Here is a 12,598-nt window from a genome sequence, read left to right as displayed (position 1 = left end):
GGGGCCCCCCGGCAATGAGGCTGGGTGGACGTACACTGGAGCCGCAGGGAGACGGTGAGAGCTGCCGTCTGGCACTGCGCGCGTCTCAAGCCTTTCAGTCTTCTCTGTGTTCAGCTTCTTTGATTTCTGCATGCATTGACAACGACAATCTGGGCTCGTGGAGTAACCGAGGCAGATGGCGCTGACGTCGCTAATCCGTTCGCAGGCTGCCGCTGCGCTGCGGCACCTTAGGCCTCCTTCCAGCGATGGCGTTGCTGCCGCTGCTCTGCACAGTGTATCGACACTTGCATCTGCCTCAAAATCCCCATTCAGGATCGCCACACCGGTAGCCTCAAAGCAACTCGCTGCAGATGCGGCGGCAGCAAGCCGATTGCAGCGCTTGCCAGAGGGGTGTCTGTCCGGCCTTGGCAGCTCTTGCCTCTTCTCCCGCCTCTTCCATAGCGGCAAAAACAGCTCCGTTTCGGCATTTAGCAACCTCGATTTCGACGGCGCTGCTTCAGGTTCGCGCCCTCACACTCTCCAGAATCTCGTAGGCGGCCGCTGGGCTTCTGCCAGAAAAACATACGACGTCATTAACCCCCTAAACGGAACTGTCTTGGCTCACGCGCCGCATACACAGGTATCTAGCAATGCGAGAAGCACCCGAAACACACACACACACACCAAACCTCTAAGCCTCTCGCCACTCCCTTTGTGGAGGGCGCTCCCTTCCCGTCCCCCTATCAGACTCGATGATCAGACTCTGCCAAAATTCAACTCAAGTCGCCTCTGTGCCACCCCCTACTTAGGGTGCCCCTTCCTCGCTTTGCATGCTGTTCGTCGTGCCGTTGCATGGGGCTTGCTACCCCACTATTTGGCGCAACTCGCTACTCATGTATGTGGAGATGTACACGTGTATGTATTGAGGCCTATATATATATGCATGCAACCTCTCTATATATGTATGCAAATGTGTATCTTTGTAATATGTTTGCATATGTAAATGTCGATATGCGTAATATGGATATGTAATGAAGACGTGTGCATGTGTATAGGCATGTGTGTCTCTAGGTGTATATATGTGTACAAATGTATATGTCTATATGTGTGTATGCATGTATATGTAGATGTGCATAGGTATGTGTGTATGTATACATGAATGTGTAAAAGTGTTAATGTGTATGTGCGTGCATGAATTATATATATATATTATATACACTTACACACACACTATGCGCAGACCGCCTTCTGTACACGTACATTTGTTTTTTCTGTGCTCCTCTGCTTTCTCACCTGTTTTCGTTTCCTCTGAGTGTGTGCTTGTTTTTTTGCTTCCTTTTGTGGGTTTGGGTGGGTGATATGGTCGTGGCTGCTGTGCGGCATGCGTATGTATGGCCATCATGCATTATCGTGTTTTTGATGAACTCCTTTCCCCTACGTCACCTTCCAGCAGCCCCCACCCTCCCCACTGTTGCACACACAAGTCGCTTCATGCTGGCAAGACTCCTTTTCCTGAGCCTCGCTCTTGGGCGGGGCAAGTGCCCCTCTCTTCTCTCCTCTCCTTGGCTTTTGTTCCCACTTTTCGCGTTTCCAGCATGTGGGGATTCAGAACTGCATGCAAGTGCATGCATGCACCTGTATGTGGGCATGGGGATGGGGCTTAAACTTTTTGACGTGGTCCCCTGTGCGCACACCTGTGCGCATGCATGCGTATAAAGCGCCATGCCTCCGTGAATATGTGTGTGTTATGCATATGGCTCTTGGTGGTATCATCTCTTGGTATGGTGGAGGTTCCGCGTGAGCTTTTCTTCCCTCCCCCCCTGGCCTTGTTCGCGCTAACAGCCAGCCCCTTTCGTGCTGCTTCTGCCTCTGTGTCTGTTTGCGTGTAGCCTGATGAATTGGAGCCATTTATAGCCTCGCTTTCGCGCTGCTCAAAGTCTGGCCTCCACAATCCGCTAAAGGCAGTGAATCGCTATCTTCTTTACGGAGAAATCTGCCAGAGAGCTGCTGCGTTGTTGCACGACCAGGAAGTCTTTTCTTTCTTCGTCTCTTGCATTCAGATGACCATGCCGAAGAGCAAAGCACAGGTAAGGGCCTGCGCTGCTGGCAGTCTTCGTCCCCCCGCCGCGTGTATACACGCAAATTTAGGTGTACAGACAGTTGAGATGGCACGCCGTGCTCGTTCGAGGGTTCTTTTTGCGCTGCGCTGTCTTGTAACCCAAAGAGATCAGCTGCCAGCCGCTGTGGGCTGCAAAATGCAGGAAAAGTGGTCTTCGTGGACGGTGACTGGCCCCTTGTCTTGTCTTTGCCGCTCGGTGTCTTCGCAGGCTGAAGGGGAGATGCGGGTGCTGCGCGCATTCTTCGAGAATTTCAGTGGCGATAACGTCCGTTTCTGCTTCCGCGGATCCTTCGTCTCGGGAGATCACCAAGGCCAGCAAAGCCAGTCGTACAGGCACGTTATCAACAGCAGCAGCGGCAAATGCACGTAACGCCTGCTGGTCAGGTGTCTCGCCGAAGAGGAAAAAATGCTTTCCACAGATTGGCTGGGGTGCTGCGCGTGTCTGTCTCCAACTGACTCTCCTTTCGGACTTGCTGCCATGGCGAGCGACAGCGCCTGCGCGGTGCCTCGCGTTCTGCTGAAGGGACTGTCTGTGCTGCAACTGGGAATCTCCTTGCTGCTAGGAAGGGCTGTTGGTGCCGGCATGGTTGCTGTTGCTGTTGTTGCAGGTGGCCTTTCGGTCCAGTCGCTATCATTGCGCCTTTCAACTTCCCTCTGGAAATTCCAGTCATGCAGGCAAGCGCTTACACCTCTTTTCCCGCCGCTGCAGTAGCCTCCGCTGTTGTCGTTTCGTCGTCGTAGCGTGCTGTTGTTGACTCCGCAGTCCTCCTGCCTGGCTGCCGCAACTTAGGTTGCTGACGGTGATTCTGTTGCATGCTCAGATGATGGGAGCTTTGTTTGCTGGGAACAAGCCTCTCGTCAAGGCCGAAGCAGGGCAAGGCCTCCCTTTGGAGCAGTTCATCAGGTGAAGCACCATCTTCTTCTGCCTCCCACACGCAAAGCCAATTGGAGAGAACTACGCTTCTTTCGGAGGCTCCACAGGCTGCCTGCTTCCGCCTTGCGAGAAAGAAAGCACGGGCATGAGCTGCTTGGAGCACAGAAAGCTGCTTGGAGCAGCAGCAGCACATTGTAGCAGCAGCAGCCCTTTACACAGAGTTACCGTGGGAGAAGCCTTCAGAAGATGCTTGCTCCGCAGAAATCGCGCTTATCGTAACCAGCTTGCAGTGGAGGGCTTCCTTTAGCATGTGTGCCTGTACGTCCACATAGAGGAGGCAATTAATTGCTACAGCATCTGCAGCCGGTGGTTGCGCTGCGTTGCAGATTTCTGCATTACTGTGGAATGCCGTTGGAAGACATGGACTTGATCAGTGCAAGAGGACCGGTTGTCTCCCAGCTGTTAGAAAAAAGCCCCGTGCGACTAGTTCAGTTTACGGGTAAGGTGATGATGATCTTTTCATGCTGATTCTTTTCTCCGGATTCTCGCTGCTCCGCATGCCCTGCTGTGCTCTATCCGCGCCTTCGATTACGCTTCCTGCCGATGGCAGAAACGTCTGCTTGCCGCTGTGGCGACGTCTCCTGTTCTGGGTGTGGCTGGCTTTAGCGGCGTGTGGTGCTAGTGTGTGAGATATTTGACGCGAATGATGTCGAAGCGGCTTGCGTTTGGCGCTGCTTTGGCCGTGGCTTTTGCCAGTCTGTGTGTGTGTGTGCAAAAGGACGGTTTGGCTGCGTCTTAGGGAGCTGTGAGGTGGCGCAGAAGCTGTCTCATTTGATGGAAGGCCGCGTGCGAATTGAAGATGCTGGCTTCAACTGGAAGATCCTTTGCGGCGATGTTCGGCAGGAGGATGTTGACTATGTTGCCTGGCAGTCAGATCAGGATGCGTATGCGCTCTCTGGTCCGTTAGGGGCATGGTGCACGTGACGGTGTGGAGGCGGCATAGGGTGGAGGTTATTTCGCATGCGGGTTGGTAGGCAGTATTTGGCAGCGTTTTCTGTGCATGCATTGGTGTGTGCTTCAGGGCAGAAGTGCTCAGCGCAGTCGCTTCTGCTCATACACCGCAACTGGGTGTCGGCAGGATTCTTAGACCGAATTAAGGCTCTGGCCTCGCGGCGTTCCGTTGACGATCTCACCATCTCCCCCCTCCTCTCGCACACCAACGAGGAGATACAGCGACACATCGATGTCCGATAAGGGGCTTTGCTGTTTAGTATAAGCTCAAAGGTGGCAAATGTGTTTCGCAAGCAGAGCTTTTCGGAGCCTGGGGGCCAGAATTTTGACGTGTCTGCATTGCAGAATCGTAGCGGAGGGGGATATTGCTGTCACTATCAAGCGCGAAAAGTGGAACCCTTCGCGCTGCTTTGTTTCCAGGCGCTGCTAAATCTGGAAGGGGCGTCCTTGCTGTTCGGAGGCTCAAGTATTTCTGGCACTGCAGTGCCCCCTGCCTTTGGCCTATACCAACCGACTGCCGTGCGGCTGCCCCTGCAGTTGCTGCTAAAAGATCCAGCTGCAAGGGTGCTAGCCACGACGGAGATCTTTGGACCTCTTCAGGTAAATGTAACAAGTAACAGGGCCGTGTGGCTCTTGCCCCTGCTGATTTCCCGTCGGAGCAGCGTTAATGCAGCCATCGTAGGAGTCTCTGAAAGGCTGTCTAGCGGAGAGATTAGCGCCCCCTGTCGGTTGGAGGCAGACGGACGGCGATGCCGCATGTGGACATGTTGAAAGGGTATTTTATCGGGGCCCTTCGCCTGTAGGAAGACGGCTCTCAACGCACGAAGAGGGATACTTCATGATAGATGTGCATGTATGTGTATTTACAATATATATATTTATATATGTGTATTGATTTATTTGGGCGCATGCTTTTGTTCTGTATCGAGTGCTACGCTTCTCCACGAGGTTCCCTATCATCTCTCTCTGGGAAGGGAAAGGGTTTGGTGCACTATCTCCGTGCTGTGTTGGATGCCGCATACTTGATCCGTCGCATCTGCCGAAGTACATATTAGCCTACTGGTGCAATACAAGATTGTGTGTTAAGCTTTTGGGGTGCTGCTTTCTCTTTGAGTTGAGCAACCGCCCAAGTTCTGGCCCCTCCGTCGTGTGTCTGCCCGACACATCCTGTCTGCCTGCATGTGCGGCATTTGTGCTGCCGGTTCGATTCGACGCGCCCACTGCGACGCGTGCTGCTGATGGGGCGTACGACTTTCAGGTAGTAGTGGAGTGGGGAGACGGGGACGAGGATGCGCTGGTTGCCCTCATGGAAAGCATTTCACACCACCTAACGGCCGCTGTGGTGTCGAGGAACCCCGAGACGCTCAATCGCTTCCTCGGTGTTTCGCTCAATGGCACTACATACGCAGGCATCAGAGCCCGTACGACGGGGGCCCCTCAGAACCACTTTTTTGGACCCGCAGGAGATCCAAGGGCTGCGTCAATTGGCACTCCGCAAGCCATCAGAAGCACATGGACCTGCCACCGGCAAGTTTTACGTTTTTTTTTTCCAGCCAGCTCGCTGAGCCGCCCCATAATTCCCTTAACGAAAGCGATTATTGCCGTCCATGTATATACCTGCGCAGTATTCTGCTCATGGGGTAGTCGACTGAGCTTAACCCCGCATGCGGGCTGGAGCTGCGTTTTCGCCTCAGGGAAATCATCATGGACAATGGGCCCATTGCGCAGGGCTGGCAAGTGCCACCGCCCTCTTAGGCGATATGTATTTTCTTGAAACAGATACAAGGGCTCTACCTCGATAAGAATGCACATGCATGTCGTGGCAGCTGCTTGCATATATGTATGTATGTATATCTATCATGCCCAACAGAGCACTCCCGCGTGGCGGTCTGTGAGCCATGGAAACCGTGGGGTCGCTTTTCTGTCTAAAGAAAGGGACTCCCCATTGCCCTAATAATTTTTTATTGCTTCAAGCACACCATTTTGCCATCGTGAGTGCTAGAGGCCTTGTAAGGGTACACATGAAGGGTTTAGGGCTGTCAAGGAGCAGGGCCCTTTCCCCCCCTGCAGGGTGAAGATGACTCCGGCAGATCTGTGCCGATCCTTCCCTTGTCTCTGCAACCAGGCGCTTCACTCTCGCCACACACAGCCAACGGCATATTGAAGCGCCATCTCCGCTTGGTGAAACTGCTATGCATTGTAGGCTACCCGTGCCCTCTCCTGCCTCAACTTGAAGGGAAAGGAAGGAGTCAAAAGTTCAATGAATTCCTCTGCCTCGAGGAACCCCGCAGACATGCATGCTTTAAACACCTATAGGCTACTGACTGCAAAAACGGCCTTTTATAGAGACTTTTTTAAAAGCTCTATGAGTGGTTTCAACCTATCTAAGGCTCTAGCTGCTGCTGCTGTCGCTTCCTTTGGCTTTGCTCTCGTCACGCGCATCGGTGCATGCAGCTGTAAGAGGCGCTGCTGCTGCTGCTGCTGATGCCGGCTCTGCAGCAGTTGCAGGAGGCGCTTGCGCGCTCTTCTCTCCTTGTGTAGTAGTGATTTGCTGTGGCGTCTGCCTTGGGAGTGCCCTGAGATCGATCCTCCGCTTCTTGGGTGTGTGCCCCTCTAGTTCCTGTAAGCCTTCAGGGGCACCCCTTGCGGGAGAAACGGCAATGCGCCTCACATGGTCTTTGCATGCAAGAACTGGGGCATCAAAGGAGGATGTGGTACTTGGTATCAAGTTCTTCGCTTCGCACTGACTCCCAGGAGCTTTTTTTTGCTGCTGCCCTTGCTGCTGCTCTATGTCAGCAATTTGAATCGCAAGGTCTTCTGCGGTATCCGAAACTGCCTTGAGCGAGGTTCCTTGAGGCAGTGGCAGCAGGCCCTCCCGTATGCGAACCGCAAGCGCTTCACACTCCTGCAGCAGCAGGTGGACGTACACCCGGCGCAACGGCTTCAGCAGGAAGAGGCGCCATGAAGAGTGGGAGGAAGCAATCGTGTTGCAGGAAAAACAAGATAACGGCAACGCTCCCTCCACTTTGGGAATATATAGCAAAGGCGGCCACTAGTTCAGGTGTCAGTACACAGCTTCATGCGTAGCGGCGGGGGGCGATCAACGCAGCACCCCATCGGCGCTTTTTTTCAGCCAGCCGCATGAAAACAGCAGCTCCGCTCAGAACTGCCACTCTCAAGCGTAACAGAAGAAGCATCAAGGCTCCATGAGTGAGGGTTCAAGGAAATGTCTTACTTTGAAAAGGGTCAGTGCCTTAGTGGTATCTCCAGAGAAGAAGACAGACTGCGCAAGCGAAATACTTGGAGCTAGTAAGCCGGCCTCTCCCAAGTTGAATGCTCGACGCACTGCAACTGCTTCCCCGTAATCCTGAAACGCATCATTAGCACGCCGTGAATGCAGTTCCCAAAATCCTGTGTTTTCCATGGAGGCAGTATGCGACAGCAGCAGCAGCCTGCGGCAGATGGTAACGGATCACGTTGCAGCTTTCGCCCTCTGGAATTTGAGGCTGCCCAGCCTACTTGCGTTGCATCCTGAAACCTGCTGTTCATCAACTGCAAGTCTCCGAGGCGCAAACACGCAAACGAAAGATCTGTTGCGGCTTCGACAACTTCTTTTCTGTCCAATACGCGCGTCGCTTCCTGCACTGCCGCTGCCTTTGATCCATCAGCTGCTTCAGTAGGACTCGTGTAGTTGAGCTTGTTGGCGAGGCACTTCTTCGCAAGTTCGAACATTTGGAAAGCCAGTTCGTCATCGGGTGTATCTACACCCTCCTTCTGCTCTGTGCTCCCGCTGCTTGCGCTACTGCTTTGGGAGCCACTAACACCTGCACTATCAGGCTGTGCTGCGGCCGCTACAAACAAAAAGCAGGCCAAAAAAATGAAAATTTGCCGGCCTGATCTCACAAATCTTCATGAGCCATTTGAACACACTTTTCAAACCCTGAACACTCTTAAGCAGTCTGCGGTGGCTCTACCTTGGGGAAGCTGTGCAAGCATGTCTTCTGTTGATTCTTCTTTGGAGAGGAGGGCATCACCGAACCAAAGATAAAACACGCCCATGCACGGGTCTAACTCGGAGCAACCAGTATCGGAAAGCCTGCATGCGAATCCACAATAGTGCAAACACCAGACTATGGTGGCAACTACGGCGGCTTGGGTAGTCTGCAGTGGTCGACATCGTAGGAGCTCAGGCATGTCTAGACGACAATTGCCAGGCGGCCTCTCCCTCCCTCCCGTTCTCCGGCTGTGTCTTGAATTTTTCGCCGCTTTTTACACAGTAAAGCCTCACTGCTTCTCTACAGCCCTCGAGAAGAGGTCAGCGGCCTTTGCAAACTCATGCTGCTTGAAGGCGGCTTTGCCCAAGGCGAAGACAGCCGCGGCATCCAGAGCGGCAACTGAGAGAAACAACAGCACACCACCGCTGGCTAGCCGATAAGTGCCCCGGATGCTCGAATTGCAAAGGCCAAGCACTGCAAGGGAAGAGGCCACACACCAACGTCACACTAGACGACAGGCAGCATGGAGGAAACGTATCGGAAACAGCTCGGAGAATCGGGATGGCTTACGTTTGTCGGACTCGGCTGTGGCTGCATCCTCGCAGTCGCTGTCAGCGTCGCTCTCAGAACCCTCCTCCTCCTTCCCTTCCTCTCCTGCTTCAGTCTCTCCCTCCGCAGCCCTATCGGCTGCCGCTGTAGACTCTCCTTTTAGCGAACCCTCTGCCTGCTGCTGCCGCAAAATGCCTTGACTCGGCTCGCTTTCTTCCGCATCTGCATGCTCATGTAGCACCTCGTGCGAGGCGTCGAACGCCATGGCTGTGCAGGGGCCCTGGGTGGTGACAGCCTCCGCAGCCTGCATTTTGCGGTGTGGTGTACGGACAGCCCTCCTTCTGTGCTGCGTCTCAATGCGAATCTCTCACTTTTTAGCTTCAAGGCCTTAAATGCCCAATTCCGCAAGCAAAGACACAACCTACGTGTGCAGAGGAAGCAGCTCGAGAAACTGGTGGTGACGGTGGGGGGCCCTCAGCAAACCCCCCTGGAAGGCCCCCCAACAGAAAAGCCCCTACCACTGCAGCACACATACGCTTACAAAAACCGCATTCTTAGGGCGTTTAAACTCTCAAACTACGGATTGCACTCAGCGAAACAAGCGTGTGGGCTTGCTCCTCTCTAGGCGTCGTGCTTGAGGGGCCACTCGTGCACTTGCCGAAGGGAGAGCTGCTCACTGGACGTCTCAAGCAGATACCATAATCAGAACCAACATCGTGCGCCGTCATCGCTTTCCAAGCCTCTCTGTGTGCATCGAATTAGGGGAACTTCTGGAACTTTCATGTAACTGAAAAAAAAAACACAAGAACACATGCCGGAGACTGGCATGCACACAGACGAAAATGGCCGATTTGTCTGCCTCTTTATGTGCGTATGGATGTACACGCCCCCTGAATTCATAATGCCATTAGTAAAATGGCTCTTGAGGCAAGTTATGCATCCCCATTCCATGCATCGCTTTCTCCCCCAGCCGGGCATACACCTCCTCGCTGAATATCCAACAACTCGGAACCTAAACTTCTTGCTGTATCCTTCTTAGCAGCACAACCTTGGCTTGCTCTGCATTGTTCTGCATGCCTAGGTGTTCCGGCCTCACCTACATTCCTACACTTTCTAGTCCACTGGCTATATTTGATTTCCAAGTCGGCAAAGGACTGGTTTTCTCGTTTGTCTGTTCGTACATCTTACCATCTACTGAGCAGTGTGAGCTTGGTACAATATGTAGCGGATTACGGTGCACATCAACTCTGTCTACTAGATAGTTCATATTCGCTAACAATTGATGTACAAGGGGCTTTTTGGTTTGTCTGTTCGAATGCTGCATTCATTGCAGCGCACTGTTAGCTCGACAAAGGAAGACGCATTGCTCTGTGTGTACCCTAGTTTCCGTGTCCATCCAGCTGTGGATACTCAGAGTGCTCAGTCGGCGCAACTTCAAGGAACTTACAAGTCCCTTTCCCCATAACGCCTAGAGGTCTGGGTGTCGCGGGCAGGAGAGGCCGTGAATTTACAGCCAGTGGTTGAGCAAGAAGCAACTGCATCGAGCCATGCAGTGCTAGCAAGTGCAACGCCCCATTTAAGGTCTCCCTAGGAAAACACTTATCCCCAGACTCAACGCAAACTGAATAGAAAGCCATCGAGTAAAAAAAAAAATATCGTCTTCTTCTGTGCAGGACCCTCAGAGTTCCCGACAGTAGGGGTGAGGGACAGCTAGGGTGTGCGTAGCTGTGGCCTCTAAGCACTCCTAGTATTCACACCTGGTTAGACGTATTATATATATAGCGCAACTGTTACGTTTTATTGTATGCAGATTGCGGTGTTCTGTAATAATGAGTATTTTCACACAGACTACCAATGGGGACTTTGTTACGAATTCGCAGCTGGAGTTCAATAGTTTTGTGGAAACATTGAGAGGTAGCTTCGACCATTTTGGGCAGATAGTGGAAGATTGCATCAGCTGGATAAACAGGTACCTCGCTTTCTACGTTCTAGATAAGACGAAACAAGTGCTACTCGCGGCATGTGTATTGAAACGTAAGGCGACGCAATGATGGCTCTATCCATGCAGAGAGAGTCGCCTGTACACAGGCACTGCTACAGTGCAAGCCTGCATCCAAGCCCTGACTTATCGGCTCATGCCGAGACAGCTCAACGAGCGTTTGGATGATTGACAAAGCTTATGTAGGAGAATCAAACAATAGGTCGCTACCTTGAGAAGCATGGAGATTTGCTTCGCAAAAGTCTCGACGTGAACGACCAGCTCCTATATTAGCGGTTTATCTCAGGTCCGCCGGAAGTGCCACGTCAAGTGCTCGAAAGCTGGGCAGCGCCTTAGTCACTATATAACGCACTAGCTGTTCGCGGGGTTTACTGCGCAGGCAAAGCAACCCTGTGGGGGCGAATGATCCACAGAAAGCGGCACAACTGGTGTTTTTAAGGAATGTTGAGCACCCAGGAAACACTGGAAAAGACTTTCAAATGAAGTGGGATGAGCGAAGCGAGCCGTACTGGCTGACATAAAAGCACTTGGGCTTCGCAATCTGACGGGGAATGTGTGACTAGGTGCGGATCAAAGTGCTAATGACCATCGACGGTTTTTCACAAGTTTCTGGATACGTGTCCGACCTGGCACTTGCTCTGTCTAAAGCAGGTCCCTTCATCCATGGATTTTTGTTTGAAAAGCCCCTGAATATTATTGTCAAGGTGCCCTCTACAAGCACATTTATGCGCGAATATTCTCAGCTAGGTTTCTCTGCACGTTTCCCTTGCGGCTCTCTTAGAGTTTGATAATAGACATTGCGGCATGTTTCAGCTGTATGTGCATGCAGGCATTGCCCTACGGGGTGTGGAGGCACTGCTGAACTAGTATGTTTAAGAGTCCCCTACAAACTTTATTTCTCTTCTGCTTTATCGTGACAGGAGGCTCCCACACATCAGCGCGCCATCGGTAGAGAGCCACTGCGCTGTAACGGCCGTGTGGGTTTGGTCTCGCTTTTGTTGTTCGCTAGTTTGATGCCTTTCTTCCCTTCTATTACAGTATAGCGGTTGATGGACGCGCATTCGTTGTTTTTCATTCGCACTGTTCTTCGCATTCCAGCTTGTCGGGGGAGTGCTGATAGGTAGGCAAATTAACATGAATAAGCTTGTTTTGAAATAGGGGGGAAAATGTGGGGGGTTATGCTACACGCGCTCTCATGCTCCATTACATGTTCATCTAACAAGCGTTGGCAAAGAACTGACTAGTTGGCTGCCTGGTCGTATATTCGTTGATTTTGAGAGCTTTGCTAGCTCGATACAACACGACGCAATGTTGTGTGTGTATGTATGAATGTGCTTGTTGGAGGCAATGTACAATTAGCTATGAATGATCTGAGAGGATAGAGGGTGCACCTATGTGCACCCTGAGTTCCTCCACCCTTCCGTCACGAGCCGCCATGAACGCAGGCAGGAACTACAGAGTTAGGAATAAATTCCGCGTTCAATTAAGTTTGTACTGGGCATGGGGGTATAAGTGTCTCCCTGCGAACACTTTATATGGAGCGTTACACGCAGCGCAGCTCATCGCATCAAAAAGGCATCGCATGCTGTGAGTACTGTATCTGCTTCTGCTGCTGGCGTGATTTCGCCCCCTAAAGATCGAACAAAAATGCGTGCTCCTGGTGTACGTACACCCTGGAACCGCTATGTGGAAAGGTTTAGCAGCTCCCTCCAACTGAGCAGCACGCATTCACCCTTCGTGTAGAATACGATTTGAACGCAGAAACACATAAACATCCCTGTAACCAGTTGGCCAAAAGCTTGCTCTCTGGCTCTATGGCGCACGCTCCAACCCAGGGCCCTCCTAAAGGGCAGTAGATGTCTGACCAGTACACGGCGCCACAACTAGAACCGGCTGCTCAGCAAGCAAGCAACTACACTAGCCATCCACCCTCAATGCAGGCAGAAAAGCGCTGACTAGCCAGTTGGCTAGCAGCACACATCCGCCAGCAACCGCACGCGTCCACTGACTCGCTGAAGGATGAGATAATGTGCTGGAGCTCCCTAAGCTCCCAAATATAACCCGCATAGCCA

At 52.4% G+C, this 12,598-nt stretch overlaps 2 protein-coding genes across 2 annotated transcripts; one reads left to right on the top strand and one right to left on the bottom strand.

The window, feature by feature from the left end:
• Positions 1-175: 175 nt before the first annotated feature.
• LOC34622787 (delta-1-pyrroline-5-carboxylate dehydrogenase 12A1, mitochondrial) lies at positions 176-4,754 on the top strand. The gene is made up of 9 exons (XM_026334097.1): positions 176-619; positions 1,869-2,066; positions 2,307-2,431; positions 2,707-2,773; positions 2,920-3,002; positions 3,359-3,471; positions 3,772-3,930; positions 4,054-4,217; positions 4,404-4,754. Exons 1-9 carry the CDS (start codon positions 176-178, stop codon positions 4,752-4,754), a joined length of 1,704 nt encoding a protein of 567 aa, XP_026189882.1.
• Positions 4,755-7,179: 2,425 nt separating this feature from the next.
• Positions 7,180-8,042, bottom strand: LOC34622786. The gene is made up of 3 exons (XM_026334095.1): positions 7,958-8,042; positions 7,491-7,825; positions 7,180-7,350 (listed from the first exon to the last, which is right to left on the bottom strand). Exons 1-3 carry the CDS (start codon positions 8,040-8,042, stop codon positions 7,180-7,182), a joined length of 591 nt encoding a protein of 196 aa, XP_026189880.1.
• Between the last annotated feature and the right edge of the window lie 4,556 nt (positions 8,043-12,598).

Source organism: Cyclospora cayetanensis, unplaced genomic scaffold (assembly GCF_002999335.1).
Source record: "Cyclospora cayetanensis isolate NF1_C8 unplaced genomic scaffold, CcayRef3 CcayRef3_contig_36, whole genome shotgun sequence".
NCBI lineage: Eukaryota > Apicomplexa > Conoidasida > Eucoccidiorida > Eimeriidae > Cyclospora > Cyclospora cayetanensis.
Note: the sequence above shows the minus strand (reverse complement) of the source record. Positions and strands in the feature narration are given on the sequence as shown.